General features: G+C 43.7%; 1 protein-coding gene across 6 annotated transcripts in view; it reads right to left on the reverse strand.

The window, feature by feature from the left end:
• Positions 1-3,159: 3,159 nt before the first annotated feature.
• The window catches only part of LAMA2 (laminin subunit alpha 2), a 1,231,414-nt gene continuing 1,212,009 nt past the window's right edge, over positions 3,160-22,564 (reverse strand). For all 6 annotated transcript variants that reach the window (XM_075339908.1, XM_075339907.1, XM_075339906.1 and 3 more), the window contains 3 exons: positions 15,408-15,538; positions 12,861-13,083; positions 3,160-3,482 (listed from right to left, as the gene is read on the reverse strand). In XM_075339908.1, coding sequence (XP_075196023.1) covers positions 3,331-3,482; positions 12,861-13,083; positions 15,408-15,538 — 506 coding nt within the window. In that variant the 3' untranslated portion in view covers positions 3,160-3,330. The remainder of the gene's footprint in view (positions 3,483-12,860; positions 13,084-15,407; positions 15,539-22,564) is intronic.

Raw genomic sequence — 22,564 nt, forward strand, 5'->3', positions numbered from 1 at the left:
CCTGGTAATTTACCCGACGAGGACGGAGCCTTCAAGATTCGTTCTCCAGCCGCTCCAAAATCGGGGAACTAGCGCAATTAGGGGGATAGGACTTTCCCACTACGTAGTCCAGAAAATCCCAAGCGTGAACCCTGAGAGCAAGCTCACCCACTAATGTGGGCATCACACGATACGATCTATCGTGCGATTGCACAAGCGATCATACCCGCCCCCGTCGTTTGTGCGTAACGGGGAATTAGTTGCCCGTGGCACACAAAGTCGTTAAACCCCCGTCACACGTACTTACCTGCTGAGCGACGTCGCTGTGGGCGGTGAACATCCACTTCCTGAAGGGGGTGGGAAGTTCGGCGTCACAGCGACGTCACACAGCCACCGGCCAATAGAAGCGGAGGGGCGGAGATGAGCAGGACGTAAACATGCCGCCCACCTTCTTCCTTCAGCATTTCCGGCAGCCACAGGTAAGCTGCAGTTCATCGTTCCCGGGGTGTAACACGGAGCAATGTGTGTTACCCCGGGTACGATGAACAACCGGCGCAAAGAAGAATAAACGATTTTTTAAAAATAAACGACGTGTAAACGATACACGATTTGTAACCGATTTGCGATCATTCTGAGACGCTCGTAGGTGTCACACGAAACGACGTCGCAAACGATGCCGGATGTGCGTCACGAAAACCGTGACCCCGATGACATATCGCACGATAGATCGTCTCGTGTGACGCCCACATTAGCCATACTGGTGAGCGGGACCCATTGAGTTCTATGCTAAAAGGGACCAACTACAGAAAAGAGGTGCCAAGGTTAAGGGTATAGACTAACAAGCAACACCAACGGGCACAGGATCCAGGCGTGCTCCCTCCCTGCTGCAGTGGCATCAAGAACTTTGGTTTACCACTGTTGTCAGTGTTATTGGACTGAGTGAGTACGCAATTAACCCTTACCGGCCCGATGGCACCTCCCTAACACCATCACCGAGTCTCGGGGCATTCCCCCACCCGTGGAGGGGTTAAACACCTGGCTTCCCGCACCATCACCACCGGGTACTCCCAATCGCAGCGGTGGTACTCCATCTTACCATGCACCATGGGTGGCATCATGAACCTTCCACACCTTCCCCTGTAAATACTCCCCTTTTTATTCCGGGTGGTCGCACGACCCCGACCCACATGTACCATGCTATGGTGTTCCCAGGCTATCATTGGGAGGCACCAGGCTCCCTTCCCCTAATGGAGAGAGTCAGAGCAACTCATCAGGTTTCTAACCTACTACTTTTGTGTTGGTCCAGCCTGTTGCTTCAGTCTGCCAGTAACCAGCACTAGTCTTGCATTTAACCAGCTCTGTGCCTGCTGTATTTCTGAACCTGTCCAGCCTGTGATCTAGTGTCGGCCTTCTCCAAGTTTCTGGTCGTTCATCACGTGTACCTGGGTCGGTCCTGCTCATGTTCTTGGAAGTATCCAGACTTGTATTCTGTACCAACCGAGCATAAGTTTCCTAGATGTGACCAACCTGTGTTAAAAAGCTGACCTGCCTGATATCCTAGACCTGTTCAACCTGAATTACTATGTCTACCCTGTCCGTGTCCCTGGACCTGTCTTGTCTGTGTCCCTGTGTCCTGGTACCAGCCTGAATCCTGCACCTGTTGCAATGTCCTTTGTCTGATATCCCGTGTCCTAGGTACAATGTCCTTCCAGTGGTCCTCTATGTAACCCTTCTGAATTTCAAATGCTAGGCACAGAGAAGTACCAAACATGCATCGAAAGGTAAGGGAAGGGGACCCATGCATCTAGGGAAAGGGGATATGGTGATCTCTGACCAAACCTGCTGCTGATCCTTGGGGTCCCTCACCACCCTAGATAGGTTCTACAACTATGCGCTGAGCTGGATACCTGACCCTAGGTATCCCTAGTGCTAGACCCTAAATAGGGAACGAGTGGGATAAGCTCTTTGTCAACCCAATAAATGCTAAAGGAAAACACAAGGAGGGTACATGGGGGGAAAATGTATGAACTCCTTATCCACAGATAATTCAAGCAGAAGTTCAGCAAAACTTCAGCAATGATTCTACAGATTAGGGCATGAATAATATCATCAGCACCAGTCTAAGGAAGGAAGGGGTATTTAAGCACCAAGAAAATAATGATAATCAGCAGCTGGGTGGAAGGCGAGCTCTTGCTGGGTCCTCAAGGGGGAGAGATGAAAATCCAGCAGGAAAGTTACCCAGCACAATGAATACTAACAGCAGGAACAATAGAAAGCCATCGAGAATTTTGTGCAGCCAAATGCTTTGACCTTCTATTGCCAGAACCTCCATGACTGTCTGCTACCTGTGACATAGTTTCCTTTAATCAAACAGGGTTACATTACTTGGACATTACTAAGGCTATGTTTGCATTACAGAGCTCAAAATAAGCTCAATACACTCATAGGAAACTTCCAAGTGTTATAAATGTATTTTCCAGGCAATTGGATGCTTTTTAGTATTACAAATACGGCAAAGCTGGAAATTTAGAATTTCAAGCAAACTATTCATCTCTAGATGATTGGAATATTCAATCTGTATTAGGCAGTAATGTTGGGTTATAGCGTGTTTCTATATATTAATTATATATATATGAAGTATAGATTTTGGTACAGCATGATGTGATCTCTGTTCCAAAGAAAACCCGTATTATTTCAAGAGACTCTGCCACCAGGTTTTTGCCACCTAATCTGAGAGCAGCACAATTTTGTGACAGAGACCCTGATTACAGCGATGTATCACTTCCTGGGCTGTTCAGTGTAGTTTTATCAGCAGGAGATTATCATTAGTGGACTAGTAAACCTGCTGCCAGGTTGCCTGAACTCTGTATAACCCCAATGGACATTTTACATGGGTATAAAGCTGTCAATCAGTGTTGGGGGTGGGGTTACACAGCTCAACATTCAGAAAATTGCTAGATCTGCAGCAGGTAAAACTGTGATTTTGTCAATATGACAGGCCCATTAAGTGACATATTGCTGGAATCAGTGTCTCTACACCTACATTATGCTGCAATCAGATGGGCTAGTAAGCCTGGTTTCAGATTCCCTTTAAACGATCTAAATCTCTAAACAGTGTTACTCCACTTTTCTATTCCACATATCTAAGAACAGATATTCTTACACAAATAATTAATACACTTATATTGTTTAAAGAAATGCTCTTTATTTACCATATGGGGAAAGTCATAAGATCATGAACTACATTGAAAATATAGGATAAGGCACCATTTGAAATTCAAATAATGTTACTATGTGTACAAGTACACATCATAACATGGGACTGTTGCAGATATTGGTCTCTGTGGTAGCTCATGGACATGATAATGGCTGCACTCCTCTTATTTCCAGCGATTTGGCAAAGTTGATCTCTTGCGGTTTGGCAGTGCCTTTGGCAAGTTTTAGATCTTTAATGCATCCTTTAAAGCTCACTTCAGTGGTCAGGCCGAACTGCTTCACATCATCTGCAGATAGAAGAGACAGCGGGCTGATTAATAAAGCCGTATCCTTGTGCTATTAATTCTTTTTATGTTACAGGGATAAAAATCCAATGAGCACATTATAGTTTATGTGACTTTAACATTTAAAAGAAATGTAGCAATTATCAGGAGTACAAGAAAAAGATCTTAAAATTCATAAGCTCTGTCTGATAGCAATGTATCAAATTAATGCAAACCACTAAAACATATTAATATTTAATATAGTTACATGCTTATCTATTACACTTGAAATCTTTATAAAACATGAGCCAAATGTAGATGTGAGGCTATAAATGTATAATAAGCCATATTACAGCATGTCCGCCATTAAAATCTGATCATACTACGTTGTAAAAGCCACAATTTCTTATAAGTCATTGAGTTTATAATGGTTCCTCCAAAAAGAAGTGTCAGTTTTCTAATATTATTAGTGAATTTGTTATTACAGGTGATCACTAAATTTCCTTTCATACTGTAAAAAGGCCTAAGTGTTGTAAGAAGTCAAAATAATACAATGGAAGGAAGAAAGGGTTAATCTCCTGTGCCCCTACAAAGTCCATAGTGTAAGGTAGACTATGATTTATTGGTCAATGCGTTTCAAAGTCATCAAGACGTCTTCATCAGGACAATCATATCTACTGTATATATATACATATATATATATATATATATATATATATATATATATATATATATATATATAATTGTCCTGATGAAGAAAAGAAAAATTGGTATGTTCCACATCACCAAGGCATTCTATTGTTCCCCATTCCTAGCTGCAATGTAAAGGCACCATGCAGCAGCACCAGACTATGGAGGCTCTATAAAAGCAAATAAGCTGTGTTCATCATGTCCTATCTTGCCTTTTGATATACCATTCATAAGTAAATACAATCCACAGTTCTAGTAATAACAAGCTAAATAACCTAAGGATGGTGGCTCAGTGGTTAGCATTGTAGCCTTGCAACCAAGGACAACACCTGCAAGGATTTTGTATGTTCTCTCCATGTTTACGTGGGTTTCCTCTGAGTACTCAGGTTTCTTCCCATACTCCAAAGACAAACAGATATGGGATTTAGATTGTGAGCCCCAGTGGGACCAATGATGATTATTTATATACACTGTGTGAAGAATTATTAAGCAAGTTGTATTTTAAAGGATTTTTTTTTTATTATTGATCAACCACAATGTTCTCAATCAACACAAAAGACTCATAAATATCAAAGCTTAATATTTTTGGAAGTTGGAGTGTTTTTTTTTTTTAGATTTGGCTATCTTAGGAGGATATCTGTTTGTGAAGGTAACTATTACTGTGCAGAATTATTAGGCACCTTTAATAAAAACCAAATATATCCCCATCTCACTTGTTTATTTTCACCAGGTAAACCAATATAACTGCACAAAATTTAGAAATAAACATTTCTGACATGCAAAAACAAAACTCAAAAAAATTAGTGACCAATATAGCCACCTTTCTTTATGATGACACTCAACAGCCTACCATCCATAGATTCTGTCAGTTGCTTGATCTGTTTACAATCAACATTGCGTGCAGCAGCCACCACCACAGCCTCCCAGACACTGTTCCAAGAGGTGTACTGTTTTCCCTCCCTGTAGATCTCACATTTTATGAGGAACCACAGGTTCTCTATGGGGTTCAGATCAGGTGAACAAGGGGGCCATGCCATTATTTTTTCATCTTTTAGACCTTACTGGCCAGCCACACTGTGGAGTAGTTAAGATACATGTGATGGAGCATTGTTCTGCATGGAAATCATGTGTTTCTTGAATGATACCGACTTCTTCCTGTATCACTGGTTGAAGAATTTGTCTTCCAGAAACTGGCAGTAGGTCTGGGAGTTGAGCTTCACACCATCCTCAACCCGAAAAGGTCCCACAAGTTAATCTTTGATGATACCAGCCCATACCAGTACCCCACCTCCACCTTGCTGGGGTCTGAGTCAGAGTGGAGCTCTCTGCCCTTTACTGATCAGCCTCTGGTCCATTCATCTGGCCCATCAAGAGTCACTCTCATTTCATCAGTCCATAAAACCTTTGAAAAATCAGTCTTAAGATATTTCTTGGCCCAGTCTTGGCATTTTATCTTATGTTTCTTGTTCAAAGTTGGTCGCTTTTCAGCCTTCCTTACCTTGGCCTTGTCCCTGAGTATGGCACACCTTGTGCTTTTTGATACTCCAGTAACGTTGCAGCTCTGAAATATGGCCAAGCTGGTGGCAAATGGCATCTTGGCAGCTTTACACTTGATTTTCCTCAATTCATGGGCAGTTATTTTGCACCTTTTTTGCCCAACACACTTCTTGCAACCCTGTTGGGTATTTGCCATGAAATGCTTGATTGTTTGGTGATCACGCTTCAAAAGTTTGGCAATTTCAAGACTGCTGCATCCCTCTGCAAGACATCTCACAATTGTGGACTTTTCAGAGCCCGTCAAATCTCTCTTCTGACCCATTTTGCCAAAGGAAAGAAAGTTGCCTAATAATTAAGCATACCTTCAAAAGGGTGTTGATGTTATTACACCACACCGCTCCTCACTACAGAGATGCACATCACCTGATTTACTTAATTGGTAGTTGGCTCTCCAGCCTATACAGCTTGGAGTAGGACAACATGTATAAAAAGTATCATGGGATCAAAATACACATTTGCCTAATAATTCTGCATATAGTGTAAAGTACTGTGGAATTAATAGCACTATATACGTGAGTTAAAAAAAAAATAATTTCCTTTTCAAGAATTTCCATGTTTTCAACCTTATGCATGACAATAGTCACTACTGGTAATCAATCTGTAAAGGTTTTGTTTTCCCTAGACTCTCATGATAATATTTTCCCATTATAAGGCTGGGCTCACACAGCCGTAGACTCTCTCATGCGATAAAATTGGGCTGATTGTGATAATTACACTCGGATCAAATTCTGCCAGAGTTTGGTCCAAGTTTCAGCTTTGTGCCATCCAATTCTCTCGATTGAGAGAATCAGAACTCACTGTTAGGAGAAGAACAATAAAAGTTCTCCATCTTCTTTGTACACAGGTGCGAAGATGCAATGGTGCAGAAGATGAAGAAGCAGTGGTAATTTGAACCAAATAATTTGTATTCACTTAACAATTTAGGTAGCTGGGGTACAATCTTAAGGAAGGTAACAAATTATAGGAATGTGGGACAGTATATTTTACACTATTCATATATTGATTCTGGATATGATGGTTATTTTAACAATTCTAACAACACACTTCTATCATATAAGTAAATAAACAGCTACCGGTTGTAATGGTGTCTCTGTCTAATACATTAGTTTACTATGATACTAGTCTGTAATACGATACATCAGAGTCCGCCGGGTGGTCACTATCATGGTTGCTTGGTCGAAAATTCTACTACAGTGATTCCGATACAGGCCCTAACGAGAGTCAGTTATGCTGCAAGTCTTATACTAATGAGTCTCTTCAGTCAAGCATTACCCTGGCTGCCACCTTCTCCAGAAGCACAACCCTGGTCCCCATAATACTTGTAATATACACCTCAGGTCACAGATCATACGATTGTCCATATACTTCTATCTGGTCTTGCAGTCATCTGGTCCTGTTTATCTGCCTTCTGGTCAGCTCATCCTTACTATTTCACTCCAGGCTTCCCATCTTAAAATCACTCCTTTCCACTCAAGGCTGAAGCCTCATTTCATTGGTTTGTCTGTTGCTGGTGATTGCAGCTATAAGCCAGTTCAGATGATTCCATAGATCTGTCCTGATATGGGTTCAGCGGTTAATTCCTTCCCTTCTCTGTTATTTTATAATTCTTAACTGCAACACAACTATAACATTATCAGGTGTCTGCTGCTATCCCTTCTTCTCTGGATGATTGCTCTCAGTGAGAGAAAGAAAATTAAAATTTTGTAGTTGTGATACCTTTTAATGGCTAACTAATTAAAATATGATGTTATAAAGCAAGCTTTCGAGACATCTCAGGTCTCTTCCTCAGGCATGGTATGACATAATATCTGAAGAAACGGTATCACAACTACAAAATTTTAATTTTGTTTCTCTCACTGAGAGCAATCAATCATTTTTCAACTGGCTAACACGGTACCAAAACCTTTTTCTTTCTTCTCTGGAAACACATGCTTTGCTTTCAAGTTCCTGCTGATACAATTTTTTTCCCTTTCTTATAATTTCTGACCAGAAGATGACAGTGTTCATTTACAGACTTTTTGCTATGTATATAACTGAGTGAATATCTCAGTTTTCAAACTCTTTAAATCCATACCATCTTAAAACTCGCCAGTCCTCTGGTGGAAAGAATCTCGCAGACAGTAGTTGCTCTTTGGGGGATATACTAGTGTTGCTAATATCCATGCACATTTCTGAGTCTCCTGTAGGATGTACTGCCAAATTAAGTCATCAACTGCATGCCTTGTCGGTGGAACACTAGCATTGGCTAACTCATTCCTGTTAGGTACCTCCTGGACTGTCTCTTCTGGAGCACTTGGCCTTCTGAAACTCCTCCCATAAGTACAGTCTCTGATCCATCATCTGAAATAGTTTTGGGTGGTAGTGTTACCTCTCTTGTCACAGCAGATATTACTCACCCCTCACCTTCATTATCCATAAGTATAAGTATTGTTGGTGCAAGTGTAGCACCCACGAGGCAGGGGTTAAATACTTGTCACCGGGCTGGTGATGTCGGGTCTGGGATGTCACGGGTGGCCCTGCCTGGCTTCGTGGCCCGAAGAGTGCACCAAAAGGGTAATGGAGATGGGATGAGAATGTTGGGAGTAGTAGTTGTCTCATGACTTCACCTGTGGTACGTAGCCAGGGATTAGCCGCCACTGCAGGTGTTTTCCTCTGGGGCGGATGGTGTCACAGCTGGGATGGCTCAGCTCCCCACAGGTGGAGCGGGCCCCAGGGAGGATGATGGGGTGGTAGTTTATGGTGTTGTGCATGTAAGTGCAGGTCTGAGGACGCCGACAGTAACTGGACAACACAGGCCGGTAGATTCCTTTATCTTTTACTGGTCAAATGTTATGGTCCCAGAGTTACCGTGGTCTGGTCAGCTGGGAAGCTGTGAGGAATCTCTCTTTGTCAGATAGGTTGGAGGACTTCCTTAGTGAGCTCTGAATGTGGGTCACTGTGCCCTGAAGCAGCACAGCTTCCCTCTTGCTAGATGTGATTAGCCTTGTCCCTTGTGGCAGGCGTTTGGTCTCCTGTTTGGGACAGTGCTTTCTGTACCAGAGTCCATTCAGGGTTTCTCTGCAACCGATGTAGGTGTTCCCACATGCTGGAGGGAGTATTCATGCTCATACAAGCCTCTTCTGGATCAAGTTCCGGCTACATGATTTAACGGCCAAACAGCAACATGTAGAGGGTATACCCTGTTGTGGAATAGGTTTGATTGTTGTCTATCCACACCAATTCTGATACAAACTCAGGCCATTTCATCTTCTGATCAACATCCTCAACATCGGTGGTAGCATCCTGTTGAAAAGTTTACACGCCCCATTTCCCTGAGGGTGATAGGGTGTTATTCAAAACTTCGCAATGCCGTAGAATCGGTATACTTCTTCCATGACTCTCCCTTGGAAATACACCCCCTGATCAGAGTGAATTTTCTTTGGGCAACCATATACCTGGATGAAGTCACAACAGATCTCTCTGGACTTGGACTCAGCCATCTGATCCCTGCTAGGGATCATGATAGCAAGTTTTGTGGAAAGATCTGGCATCACCAGGCAGTACTTACAACTGTTGTGGTATGGGCTGATCAAGAGGTAGTCTATCATCAACACTTCTAGCGGCTCAGACATCCTTATCATCTGGGTAGGTGCACTCTGTTCTGGAGGTTTAGTCAATTCACACTTACTGCACTTCAGAGAGACTTCTTATACTACCCAACATAATTTAGGCCAATAGACAGGCCGCTGTAACCATTGGAATGTTTTATCACGCCAAAGTGGATGCTTCTCTCATGAGCGTTCTGTGCCACACTGGACACTATCACTTCTGGAATCATTACATGATAGGAGAGGTATTGAGACTTCCCTAGTGCCAACAAAGATTTTTCTATCCTCGGCCTAGGGTAGGAGTCTCAGACCATACAGGTGTTAAACTGTTGATAGTCCACACAAAACCTCAGTATGCCATCCTTCCTTCCCACTAACATAATGGGCACAGCCCTGAAGTTCTGACTTTCTCATATAACTGAAATCTATAACATCTGTGCAAAAGGTCCTTCACTTTTTGGTACATTTAAGGTGGGACCTGGGGGAGAACTTGGATAGATCCGATCCATCTATTCCAGTACATCACATGCCCCTCTTGCCTTACACCTTCTCTTCTCCTGTTTTATGGACACCAATAATGTCCACAAATCTCCATCCAAAGAAGTCAGCTTCACTTCATTTGTTTCTGTAAGATTTTTTTGCCTCATATAGACCCGTGCCATTTTCACTGAAATCAAGGTATCTCACTACAATGCATCCCTGGCACACTGTCGTCAGAGTGCGGGCTACCAGCAGTACCAGAATCACTTCCCAAGTCCCCTGAAATGAGTTATGGGTCTGGACAGGCATCGGGAGCACTGTCGGGGTAGTATCAAGCACCACTACTTTTCTAAGGCCCTTAGAAGCGACTGGTGAATTCTGGATCTGACTGGCTTGGATTAACTGCTGGAAAATCCTTCTACTAGGGCAATACCCCATCTCTTGCCTCCAGTCGCTTCCTTGCCGGTTGTTCTTCAAGTTCTTCAAGGTTGTTTTTGCCTTACCTCTCTCAGTTAAGACACTAAAGAAAAGACAAGCGCAAATAGGGTCTTATAAGCGAGGAAAGCAATATTGCTGAATTCACGAAGTGCTCACCTCATGGGGGTTGTGTATCCACAACTGAGGAATACGCTCAAAGTTTTGGCTTCTGCAGTCCCTCGAATAGCAGATATGGATATCAGGAAAAGTGTTAAATATCCATGCTGCCAGTGGACAAGATAGAAAGGATGAGAAGAGGACAAGCCAGGTATGTATAATCCAAGTAGTTTACTGTGTCTACGCTTTTCAAAGTATAAAACTTCTTCAGGACAAAAAGTAGTTGGATTATACTTACCTGGCTTGTCCTTTTTTCATCCTGTGTATCTTGTCCATCAGCAACATGGATATTTAACGATTCTTTTCCTGACATCCATTTCAACTTTTTTTCAGGACATTCATCCCCAACATCACGATTGGGTCATCCTTGATGGAGTCCTTCACTAGGACGATACCCTTCCTTCCAATATTCTGCCCACATACTCATACGGCCGTCCATACCACTCCCGCCACAGGAACGGGTAACTGGTTTTCAGCCATAAGTTGAATGATAGGGCCCCCTCTAGATCAGGTAACAATTGGGAATCATTGCTGGAAATATGTTTCATTTATGGTGGTCACCTGGATTGCTGTATCTATGAGAAAATAAATCCTCTGTTCGTTCAATTCTGCCTATATAATGGGACTCTAAAATCACTGACAAGGTGGATTTTTTTATACTAAAAATCTTATTTTATTTATAACATTCGAAAACCTTAAACACCACCATTTAGAGGTCTGTTCAGTATATATGTAATCACGAGTTATTATGAATGTTATTTAATACCACTAGACTAATATCTTTCTCATACTGAAGACAAATTAAATTGTTACATCAGTTGGATGACACTGTTGTAATCACCCCAATATTATTTTAGTCTAGTGGAACTAATTTACAATACCTTGTGATTACATATATACTGTTCAGACCTCTAAATGTAAAGTGTTAAAAATGTTATTAATAAAATGAAATTTTTATTATAAAAAAAATCCACCTGCTAAGTGATTTTAGGTTAGAAACAAGCTCTCTGCCCTTACATTATATTGCTCTCATATTACATAGTAAAAACCTGGTGACAGAGTCCCTTTGAATTAAAGCACCCTGTTTTATACATTGTTGAATATTATAAGACGTATATGTTTATGTCAACAGCTGCCATCCAGTAGGAAGTCGATCTTAAGTTAGATATTAGATAAGATAGAGTTAGGGCAGTGGAAGAGAGGAGTGGCAGATGATAGGAAAGGGAACAATAATAATAATAGTTATTCACTTATATAGCGCTATTATTTCCCCAGCGCTTTACACACTAAAGCAACACTGTCCCCATTGGGGCTCACAATCTAAAGAGGGAAGACTTGAGAGGGGACCAGTGAAGAATAGGGTTCATGTGTGAGAAGACGTTGCCTCACTGCTAGGGCCAGTCAGGGAACTCTGAGGTAACCTGAAAAGGTCCGGAGCCTATGTAGGGACAAGGGCTTAGAGAGTCGTCAGACATGTTCACAGTCTCAAAGATTATAATGAATTCTATGTGTGAAAACCATTGATAGAACAAGTAGGTGATTTACAAACTCATGAATAAAGCCTTAATTGTCTTCTGGCATATTAGTAATGTCTGATAGAATGAAGGTTATGTAATACTCCTATTCCAAGAATTGTACCTCATTGATTATTAGCTTGGATAATCAAATCTCATCCCATGATCAGGCTCGGAAATCTGTGGTAAATTGAAGATTCTAATGCGGGCTTTACACGAGACGAGCTATCATGCGATGCATCGTAGGGGTCACGGTTTTCGTGACGCACATCCGGCATCATTCACGACGTCATCTCGTGTGACAACTCCGAGCGACGCAACATCACTCACAAATCGTGAGTCATGTACTCATTGCTAAGTTTTAAAAAATTGTTTATTTAACATGGCGCCAGTTGTTCATCGTACCCGGGGCAGCACACACCGCTCCGTGTGACACCCCGGGAACGATGAACACAGCTTACCTGTGTCCCGCGGCACCCGCTGGCTATGCGGAAGGAAGGAGGCTGGTGGGATGTTTACTTCCCGCTCATCTCCGCCCCTCCGCTTCTATTGGCCGGCGGCTGTGTGACGTCCCTCCCCTGTCAGGAAGACGATGTTCGCCGCCCACAACGAGGTCGTTCAGCAGGTAAGTACGTGTGATGGCGGTTTAATGATTTTGTACGACACGGGCAGCGATTTGCCCGTAACGCACAAACAACGGGGGCGGGTACGATCACTCGTGCAATCACACGATAGATCGTAATGTGTAAAGCCCGCATAAGAATGGATTTAACTGAAGTGTCTTTAAGCTTTTTTTTTAAGATGTCACTGACCTACTCAGGACATAAGTGTTGAGAGCTGTTAGTAGGATTCAACTTACTTTTTCCTAATTATGATATGCATTAACTCCAATAATTTTTTAATCATTTGCCTAATGGAAAATGTAACAAGAACTGTTGAATGAGAATATGTATTTCATCAGACAGGTAAAATAAACTTACTGGGATATCCTCCTACAAATACTGGATCATTGGTATCTGTAGATGTGGATGCAGCATTTGGACTTGCAGCTTCCACTTTGTTGTCATCAACAATCATCTCTAAGCGATGCTTTATTTTATTTGCCATCACTTTGTGCCATTGTCCATTACACAAGCTACCTGGCACCTCAGGATCATAAACTGCTGTGAAACGGCCAGCTCCATTATCAGCATGGAAAAGAAGCTAGGGGAAAATCAAAATGTTAGAAAACAATGGCATCTAAATATATTGTCTAACTAAACAGACAGGACTCCTAATTCACTGAAATTGTGATGTTTGTTACACTGCTTAATGTACATAAAGAAAAATAAAGAAAAAATCTTTTCTATAAAGTAATTATTTGTATTAGAAATCACAAAATTATCATAATAAAATAATACAAATCTTTTACTTAGACTACCCCTATTGAAAAGAAAGCTTATCGCACCTGATTGTTGACATTCTGGGTTCATAATCCCCAGGAAAAAAACAACATGAAATGCGAGAATTGGCCAAACACTGAAAACTGATATAAATGTAAAATGTTTTGATAATATAAAATCTTTGGTATGTAGCCAGCTAAAATATATGCTGCAGAACAAAAGTTTATTTTTCAATAAGATTTTTCAAGGGGGGATGAAATAATCTAAGTAATATGCAGAGTATTCATACTAATGTTATATATACATATATATTACTTTAGTATATCCAGTTGATGTCTTTTATTTAAATCTATACTTAACTCAAGAGAGAATTTATTCTCTATTGACAGAAGACTAGATTCAATTATACCAGAAGAGTTTGATTTAATTTCAAATCCAGGTTGAAACATTATAGCTACAGTTAGGTCCAGAAATATTTGGACAGTGACACAAGTTTTGTTATTTTAGCTGTTTACAAAAACATGTTCAGAAATACAATTATATATATAATATGGGCTGAAAGTGCACACTCCCAGCTGCAATATGAGAGTTTTCACATCCAAATCGGAGAAAGGGTTTAGGAATCATAGCTCTGTAATGCATAGCCTCCTCTTTTTCAAGGGACCAAAAGTAATTGGACAAGGGACTCTAAGGGCTGCAATTAACTCTGAAGGCGTCTCCCTCGTTAACCTGTAATCAATGAAGTAGTTAAAAGGTCTGGGGTTGATTACAGGTGTGTGGTTTTGCATTTGGAAGCTGTTGCTGTGACCAGACAACATGTGGTCTAAGGAACTCTCAATTGAGGTGAAGCAGAACATCCTGAGGCTGAAAAAAAAGAAAAAATCCATCAGAGAGATAGCAGACATGCTTGGAGTAGCAAAATCAACAGTCGGGTACATTCTGAGAAAAAAGGAATTGACTGGTGAGCTTGGGAACTCAAAAAGGCCTGGGCGTCCACGGATGACAACAGTGGTGGATGATCGCCGCATACTTTCTTTGGTGAAGAAGAACCCGTTCACAACATTAACTGAAGTCCAGAACACTCTCAGTGAAGTAGGTATATCTGTCTCTAAGTCAACAGTAAAGAGAAGACTCCATGAAAGTAAATACAAAGGGTTCACATCTAGATGCAAACCATTCATCAATTCCAAAAATAGACAGGCCAGAGTCAAATTTGCTGAAAAACACTTCATGAAGCCAGCTCAGTTCTGGAAAAGTATTCTATGGACAGATGAGACCAAGATCAACCTGTACCAGAATGATGGGAAGAAAAAAGTTTGGAGAAGAAAGGGAACGGCACATGATCCAAGGCACACCACATCCTCTGTAAAACATGGTGGAGGCAACGTGATGGCATGGGCATGCATGGCTTTCAATGGCACTGGGTCACTTGTGTTTATTGATGACATAACAGCAGACAAGAGTAGCCGGATGAATTCTGAAGTGTACCGGGATATACTTTCAGCCCAGATTCAGCCAAATGCCGCAAAGTTGATCGGACGGCGCTTCATAGTACAGATGGACAATGACCCCAAGCATACAGCCAAAGCTACCCAGGAGTTCATGAGTGCAAAAAAGTGGAAGATTCTGCAATGGCCAAGTCAATCACCAGATCTTAACCCAATTGAGCATGCATTTCACTTGCTCAAATCCAGACTTAAGACGGAAAGACCCACAAACAAGCAAGACCTGAAGGCTGCGGCTGTAAAGGCCTGGCAAAGCATTAAGAAGGAGGAAACCCAGCGTTTGGTGATGTCCATGGGTTCCAGACTTAAGGCAGTGATTGCCTCCAAAGGATTCGCAACAAAATATTGAAAATAAAAAATTTTTTTTTGGGTTTGGTTTATTTGTCCAATTACTTTTGACCTCCTAATATGTGGAGTGTTTGTAAAGAAATGTGTACAATTCCTACAATTTCTATCAGATATTTTTGTTCAAACCTTCAAATTAAACGTTACAATCTGCACTTCAATTCTGTTGTAGAGGTTTCATTTCAAATCCAATGTGGTGGCATGCAGAGCCCAACTCGCGAAAATTGTGTCACTGTCCAAATATTTCTGGACCTAACTGTATACTCATTTGTAAGTAAAGATACAAGTCACTTACTTGACCATCCACCAGTTCAATGCCCAGTCCATCCATCTTTTTGCCACTGATTCCAATGAGAACACCATTACTCCTTGTTGTACGGAATTCTAGTTCTATTAGCAGATCTGTACCTACTTTGAAAGCTCCCACTGAAATATACAAATGCAGCATACAAGATTATTAAAAGGATGGGGTCACAACATGCAATTCATCTGGTGTATAATAATGTCATCCGTCCTGGGCCCATCCTGTAATTATGTTCTCCATCTTGTGGCCCATCCTGTATTAATGTTTCCATCCTGTAATAATATCATCTATCATGGCTTTCGGCCTGTAATAATCTCCTCTATTCTGTAAAAATGTACACCATCGAAGCCCCCATCCAGTAATATTGTCCTCCATTTAGTAATAATATTCCCTTCCCTGCCTCCATCCTATAAAAATATATCCTGTTCAGCAATAACGTTTCCCATCCAGTAATAATGCTCCCTGTCCAGTAATACCTGCAGTCCAAGCTCCCATTAAGTAATAATGTCCTCCATTATGTGATAATATACCTCGCCTAGGCGCCCATCTAGTAATATGGTCCCTCATCCTGTAATAAAGTTATATATCCATTAATAATGCTCCCCGCACAGTAATAATGTTCTTAATCCTGGCCGCCATCCTGTAATAATGTCTCGCATACCAGTCCCTGTCCTGTAATGTTATATTCTGTCCTGTAATAATATCCTCCATTCTTTAATAATGGCCCTCATCCTCTAATAATGTTCCCTGTCCTGAAAGGATGTCCCATATCCTGTAATAATGTATTTTGGACTCCATACTGTAATAAAATCTTCCATTCTTTAATGTAATAATCTCATCCATCTTATCATAAAATCACCCATCTAGGTCTCCATTCTTTATTAATCTAATAATGTTCCCCATCCCGACCTTCATTCTGAAATTATAGCTCCCATCCTGTAATAAAGCACCCATCCTATAATAATGTCCCCCATCATGGCATCCAACTTGTTCAAACATTCAGGAATACTGTAACAACATCACTCACCCTATAATAATGTCCACAATACTATAATAATGTTCCCGGAACTTGGCCTTCTTCCTGTCATAATGATGTCACCTATCATGTAATCATGTCCTCCATCCTATAATAATGTTGCTCATGCTGTTACATGTCTCCCATCAAAGGACATTCATCCAGCCGAAAACAGTGCGGACATTGGTAAGCTCTGTTATTCCACAGATGCTGTCGCAGTCACAATTTCTGCAACCACAATTCCCCCTTCCCCCAGCATTTACTTTTCTAAAACTGAAGTGAAACTGACTAGTGATGAGCGAGCATGCTTGTCACTACTCGGTACTCGCACGAGTATCGCTGTACTCGGGCTGCTCGGCGGGGACCGAGTAATCTCGCGATACTCGTGCTGTACTCGTGGTCTTCATTTCTGCATGTTGGCGCTCTTTTGAGAGCCAGCCCTCATGCAGGGATTGGCTGGCAGACCACTGCAATGCCACAGCCCTGTTAGTTGTGGAATTGCAGTGATTGGCCGGCCTGCACAGCGTGACCGAGCCTTTATATCGGCCGGCGCGCTGTGCTCTGCTCACAGCTATCCAGACAGTGAGTGCAGGGAGAGTGTCGCTGATTCAGGGAAAGCTTTGCGACCCTTTATAGCTTTTTCAGTTGCAGGGCTGCAAACAGTGTGACCAAAAGTCCTTCTCAGGACTATTCTAGTTGTATACAGGCAGGCAGGGTATAGCCAGGTCGGAGTACAGTAGCAGAGTCCTTCTCAGGACTACTGTTGCTATATACAGGCAGGGTATAGCCAGGTCTGAATACAGGCTAGTGACCAAAAGAGTCCTTGTCAGGACTATTGTACCAGTATACAGGCAGGCAGGCAGGCAGGGTAGTGGTGACCGTATACCAGCCTTCATCATATCTGGGGCTGGTGTACACAGTGTAAAACAGTCCAGATAGGGTCTGACTTGTCTGTAATTGTCGCTCCCCAAAAAAACCTGTTAGGTTATTATTGCGTCCGTGCTTGGTTTTTAAAACCGCACGTGTGTGCCTGTTGGTGGCAGCGTACAGGTGCACTTGTGTGCAATTTCCACACACTTTGATATAACGCACAAGTAGTGAATATACACGTCAGCAGTGCACAGCATTGCAAAATGCGCAAGGGCATTGGCAAGGAACAAGGAAGTGGACGTGATGGTGGTGCAGGCAGAGGCCGAGGTCGTGGGCAAGCTCTAATTTCGCCACAACAAAGGGCCACATCTAGTCGCTCGCACGTCCTGTCCCAAATTCTTGGGGACCGCAGCAGTACACCGCTCTTGAACCAAGACCAGTGTCAACAGGTTGTTAGTTGGATAGCAGATAATGCTTCCAGTCAGATTGGCACCACCACAAACACTCTGTCTTCCACACGGTCAAGTGTCAGTAGCCGTGATACTGCACCGCACATTTCTGAACCTGATCCTCCTTCCTACCACCAGGCTGAGTACACGTCCTCCTCGGACATTAATGATCCCACACTTGGACACTCGGAAGAGCTGTTCACGTTTCCATTCACACATTCTGGCCTCTCGCCAGCTCATATTGAAGTGGGTCATGAGGAGATCGTCTGTACAGATGGCCAAATATTTGAGCAGCCACGTTCTCACGAAGTTGGCAACGTGTCTCAACAAGTGGTGGACGATGATGAGACACAATTGTCAGCAAGTCAGGAGGAGGAGCAGGGTGCGGAAGAGGAAGACGACGTGGTGGATGATCCAGTAACTGACCCAACCTGGCAGGAGGATATGCAGAGCGAGGACAACAGTGCACAGGGGGAGGGAGGCGTAGCATCACAACAGGCAGTAAGAAGCAGGGTGGTGGCCCCAGGCAGAAGTCAGGCAACCGTTCCCCGGAACAACACGACGACACAAGGTGCCTGTACAAATGTTAGGTCTTCCCGAGTCTGGCAGTTTTTTAAGTTGGATCCAGATGATTCAAAAAAGGCCATTTGCAACACCTGCCGTGCCAGCATCAGCAGGGGTACCAAAACTAGCAGCCTGACCACCACCAGCATGATCAGGCACATGTCAGCCAAGCACCCGACTTTGTGGGAAGTACAACAGAGTCGAGGAGCAGTGCTTGCTGATGTCACTGCTACGTCTTCGCTGGTTGTGCATGCGAGCCAATCCTCTGTCCATGCTGCCTGCGAACAAGCCTCCTCCACTCCTGCACCTGCAGTTGCCTACGCAGAAAGAACACCATCATCAAGCACGTCCTTGTCCCAGCGCAGCGTTCAGTTATCCATTCAGCAAACCTTTGAACGCAGGCGCAAATACACTGCCAACACCCCACATGCCACAGTTCTAAATGCTAACATTTCGCGACTGCTTGCGCTGGAAATGTTGCCTTTTAGGCTGGTGGAGACTGAAGCATTCCGTGACCTGATGGCGGCAGCTGTCCCACGTTACTCGGTCCCCAGCCGCCACTATTTCTCCCGGTGTGCCGTCCCCGCGTTGCATAACCACGTGTCACAAAACATCACACGTGCCCTGAACAACGCTGTTTCACCCAAGGTCCACCTAACCACAGACACGTGGACAAGTGCTTGTGGGCAAGGCCGCTACATCTCGTTGACGGCACACTGGGTTAATATTGTGGAAGCTGGGACCCAGTCTGAGCGAGGGACGGAACACGTCCTTCCCACACCAAGGTTTGCAGGCCCTACCTCAGTCAGTGTTTCACCCACACTCTACAGCTCCGGAATGTCATGCTCTTCAGCCTCCTCCTCCTCCTGCGCATCCTCATCCAATGTGCCCTCCACACCAGTCACAAGCTGGAAGCACTGCAGCACTGCCTCGGCGAAGCGGCAACAGGCTGTGCTGAAGCTAATCTGCATAGGTGACAAACCCCACAATGCAGAAGAGCTGTGGACAGCTCTGAAACAGCAGGCAGATCACTGGCTCACACCTCTGAACCTAAAGCCAGGAAAGGTCGTGTGTTACAATGGCCGGAACCTGGTGGCGGCTTTGAGGCGAGGCCAGCTGACACATGTTCCATGCGTGGCCCATGTGCTCAACCTCGTGGTTCAGCGGTTTATAAAGTCATACCCAGAGCTGTCTGATCTACTGGTAAAAGTTCGCCGCCTGTCTGCACATTTTCGAAAGTCACCTACTGCTTCAGCCGGCCTTGCCGGCTTTCAGCGCCGTTTGCATCTTTCGGCTCACAGACTGGTGTGTGATGTCCCCACGCGTTGGAATTCAACTCTGCACATGTTGGTCAGGATATGTGAGCAGAAGAGGGCAGTTGTTGAGTACCTGCATCACCTAAGCCGTCGGGAAATGGGTCAAACTCCACACATAACACCTGAGGAGTGGAGATGGATGTCAGACCTATGTACCATCCTCCAAAACTTTGAGGACTCCACCAAGATGGTGAGTGGTGATGACGCCATTATTAGCGTCACCATACCGCTACTCTGCCTTCTAAAACGGTCTCTGCTGAAAAACAAACATGATGCATTGCAGGCGGAGCGCGATGAGTTGCAGCAAGAAACAGTAGTGGGTGTGGGTGATAACACACAGCCCAGCCTCGTCTCATCACAACGTGCAGTGGAGGACTATGACGAGGAGGAGGATGAAGACATGGAGCAACTCTCCGGCCAAATTGAGGATATGACATGCACACCAGTCATATCCTCGGTTCAGCGTGGCTGGCCAGAGGACAGGGTAGATGAGGAGGAGGAGGAGGAGGAGGAGGAGGAGGACAGCATGTTCAGTCATCTTGTTGGTCAGGCTACTGAAGTCCTGGCTGTTAAGAGTCTGGCGCACATGGCTGACTTTATGGTAAGCTGCCTGTCTCGTGACCCTCGCGTTAAGAACATCTTGGCCGACAATCATTACTGGTTGGTAACACTGTTAGACCCACGCTACAAGGAGAACTTTTTGTCTCTTATTCCCGTGGAGGAGAGGTCAACCAAAATGCAGCAGTTTCGGAAGGCCATACTCACGGAAGTAGGCAAAGCATTCCCCTCACAAAACGCTAGCGGCATAGGTCATGAATTAGTGGACAACCGAGGCGTACAGCCGAGAGAGGCACAAGTCCAATCCGCCAGAGGTAGGGGAACAGTCTTTAAGATGTGGGACAGTTTTCTCAGCCCCTCACGTACCACAGCCCCTGAGGTGCGGGGTAGTGCCACAAGAAATCCTAAGTTTGCCCAGATGCTGAAGGAGTACCTTGCAGATCGAACAACAGTACTCCGACATTCCTCTGTGCCTTATAATTATTGGGTATCCAAGCTGGACACGTGGCATGAATTGGCTCTCTACGCCTTGGAAGTCCTGGCCTGCCCTGCTGCTAGCGTTTTGTCAGAGCGTGTTTTTAGTGCCGCAGGTGGAATCATTACAGATAAACGCACCCGCCTGTCAACTGAAAATGCTGACAGGCTGACTCTGATCAAGATGAACAAGGGTTGGATTGGGCCAGACTTCACCACACCACCAGCAAATGAGAGCGGAATTTAAAGTTTGCCATGTACCTCCACTCACCCATGGGTACACACTTCTGGACTTTGGATAATCGCTGGACTCCTCCTCCTTCTCCTCATGCACCACCATGATGATGACCGTTACAAATTGCAATACTTAGGCCTTTGTTTCAGGTATACCCCCAGTGGTAAATTTTTTCGCCCATTCTTTGCAGAATGGACATTACAACGACAGGAGACCCGCTCCTTTGCAATGGGAACAATGTTTTGAGGCCCTCATGCACGTCTCTACCCAGGGACAACGTGGAGCCTCCCAATTTTTGGCTGCCCTGCCTAAGGGCTATACTATAATACACCCACTTCCTTAAAATGGACACTTAATGTTTTGAGGCCCTCATGCACGTCTCTACCCAGGGACAATGTGGAGCCTCCCAATTTTTGGCTGCCCTGGCAAAGGGCTATACTGAAATAGACCCACTTCCTTACAATGGGCACTTCAGGTTTAAAGGCCCTCATGCACGTCTCTACCCAGGGACAACGTGGAGCCTCCCAATTTTTGGCTGCCCTGCCTAAGGGCTATACTACAATAGACCCACTTCCTTCCAATGGGCACTTCAGGTTTACAGGCCCTCATGCACGTCTGTATGCAGGGGCATTGGTGAACCTCACAATTTTGGACTGCCCTGGCAAAGGAAAATACTACAAAGACTCACTTCCTCAAAATGGGCACATTAGACTCAAGAGGCCTTCATGTACGTCTCTTCTCAGGGACATCGGAGTGCCACACAATGTTTTCACGTAAAATCTTTCATGTATTAATCTCAAAAAGTAACATACACCAGCTCTATCTCACTATTGGGTATGTGCCCTTAACATTTCCGCCATGAAAAATCATTTTGGGGTCATTTTGGAAGGTTTTCTGGTGAGTCCGTAAAAATGGCGTAAAACGCGGACAAAATTGTTCACAGCTGTGACTTTTCAGTGATAAATGCTTCAAGGGGTCTTCCCCATGCTGTTGCCATGTCATTTGAGCACTCTTCTGAGACTTTTGTGACATTTTTAGGGTTTCTCCATGCTGCCGGGGGGTCATTTCACAAAAATACTCGGGTCTCCCATAGGATAACATTGGGCTCGTTGCTCGGCCCGAGTACACGAGTATCTTGGGATGCTCGGCCCGAGCTTCGAGCACCCGAGCTTTTTAGTACTCGCTCATCACTAAAACTGACCTAATAGATTCCTGTGTTTATTTCCATTCATGGCCATGAAGAAAAATAGAGCTTTATATCCTGACTATTCTCCACCGTAAACCACTATAAGATGTCATTGTCCTACATTTTAAAGATTCTGAAAGATATTTTCTAAATCTTAAAGCATTAGGTTATCACGTATTGCCTTGCCTGCCTCTGTGGATTAAAATGTATTATGTAATGAAACATGAAAAAGGCATTACTCTTTGCAACCTCTTGAAGGACTACCAATCCTGACATTTAAGAGGCCACCTCACCTCTCCAATTCTGAGTCTCCTTATTTCTTGCACAGTGGATTTCTTGACCACCTGGCTTGCAGGGAAATGACCCTAACCACATTAACTAGAATGATTGCACCCTATCTACAGTTGGTGACTATGGTCTATGACCTTCCTGCAGAGGAAGATCTGTAAAATAGATGCAGCAGTGAAACAGAGGTGCTACC

This window comes from Anomaloglossus baeobatrachus, chromosome 3, assembly GCF_048569485.1.
Source record: "Anomaloglossus baeobatrachus isolate aAnoBae1 chromosome 3, aAnoBae1.hap1, whole genome shotgun sequence".
Lineage (NCBI taxonomy): Eukaryota > Metazoa > Chordata > Amphibia > Anura > Aromobatidae > Anomaloglossus > Anomaloglossus baeobatrachus.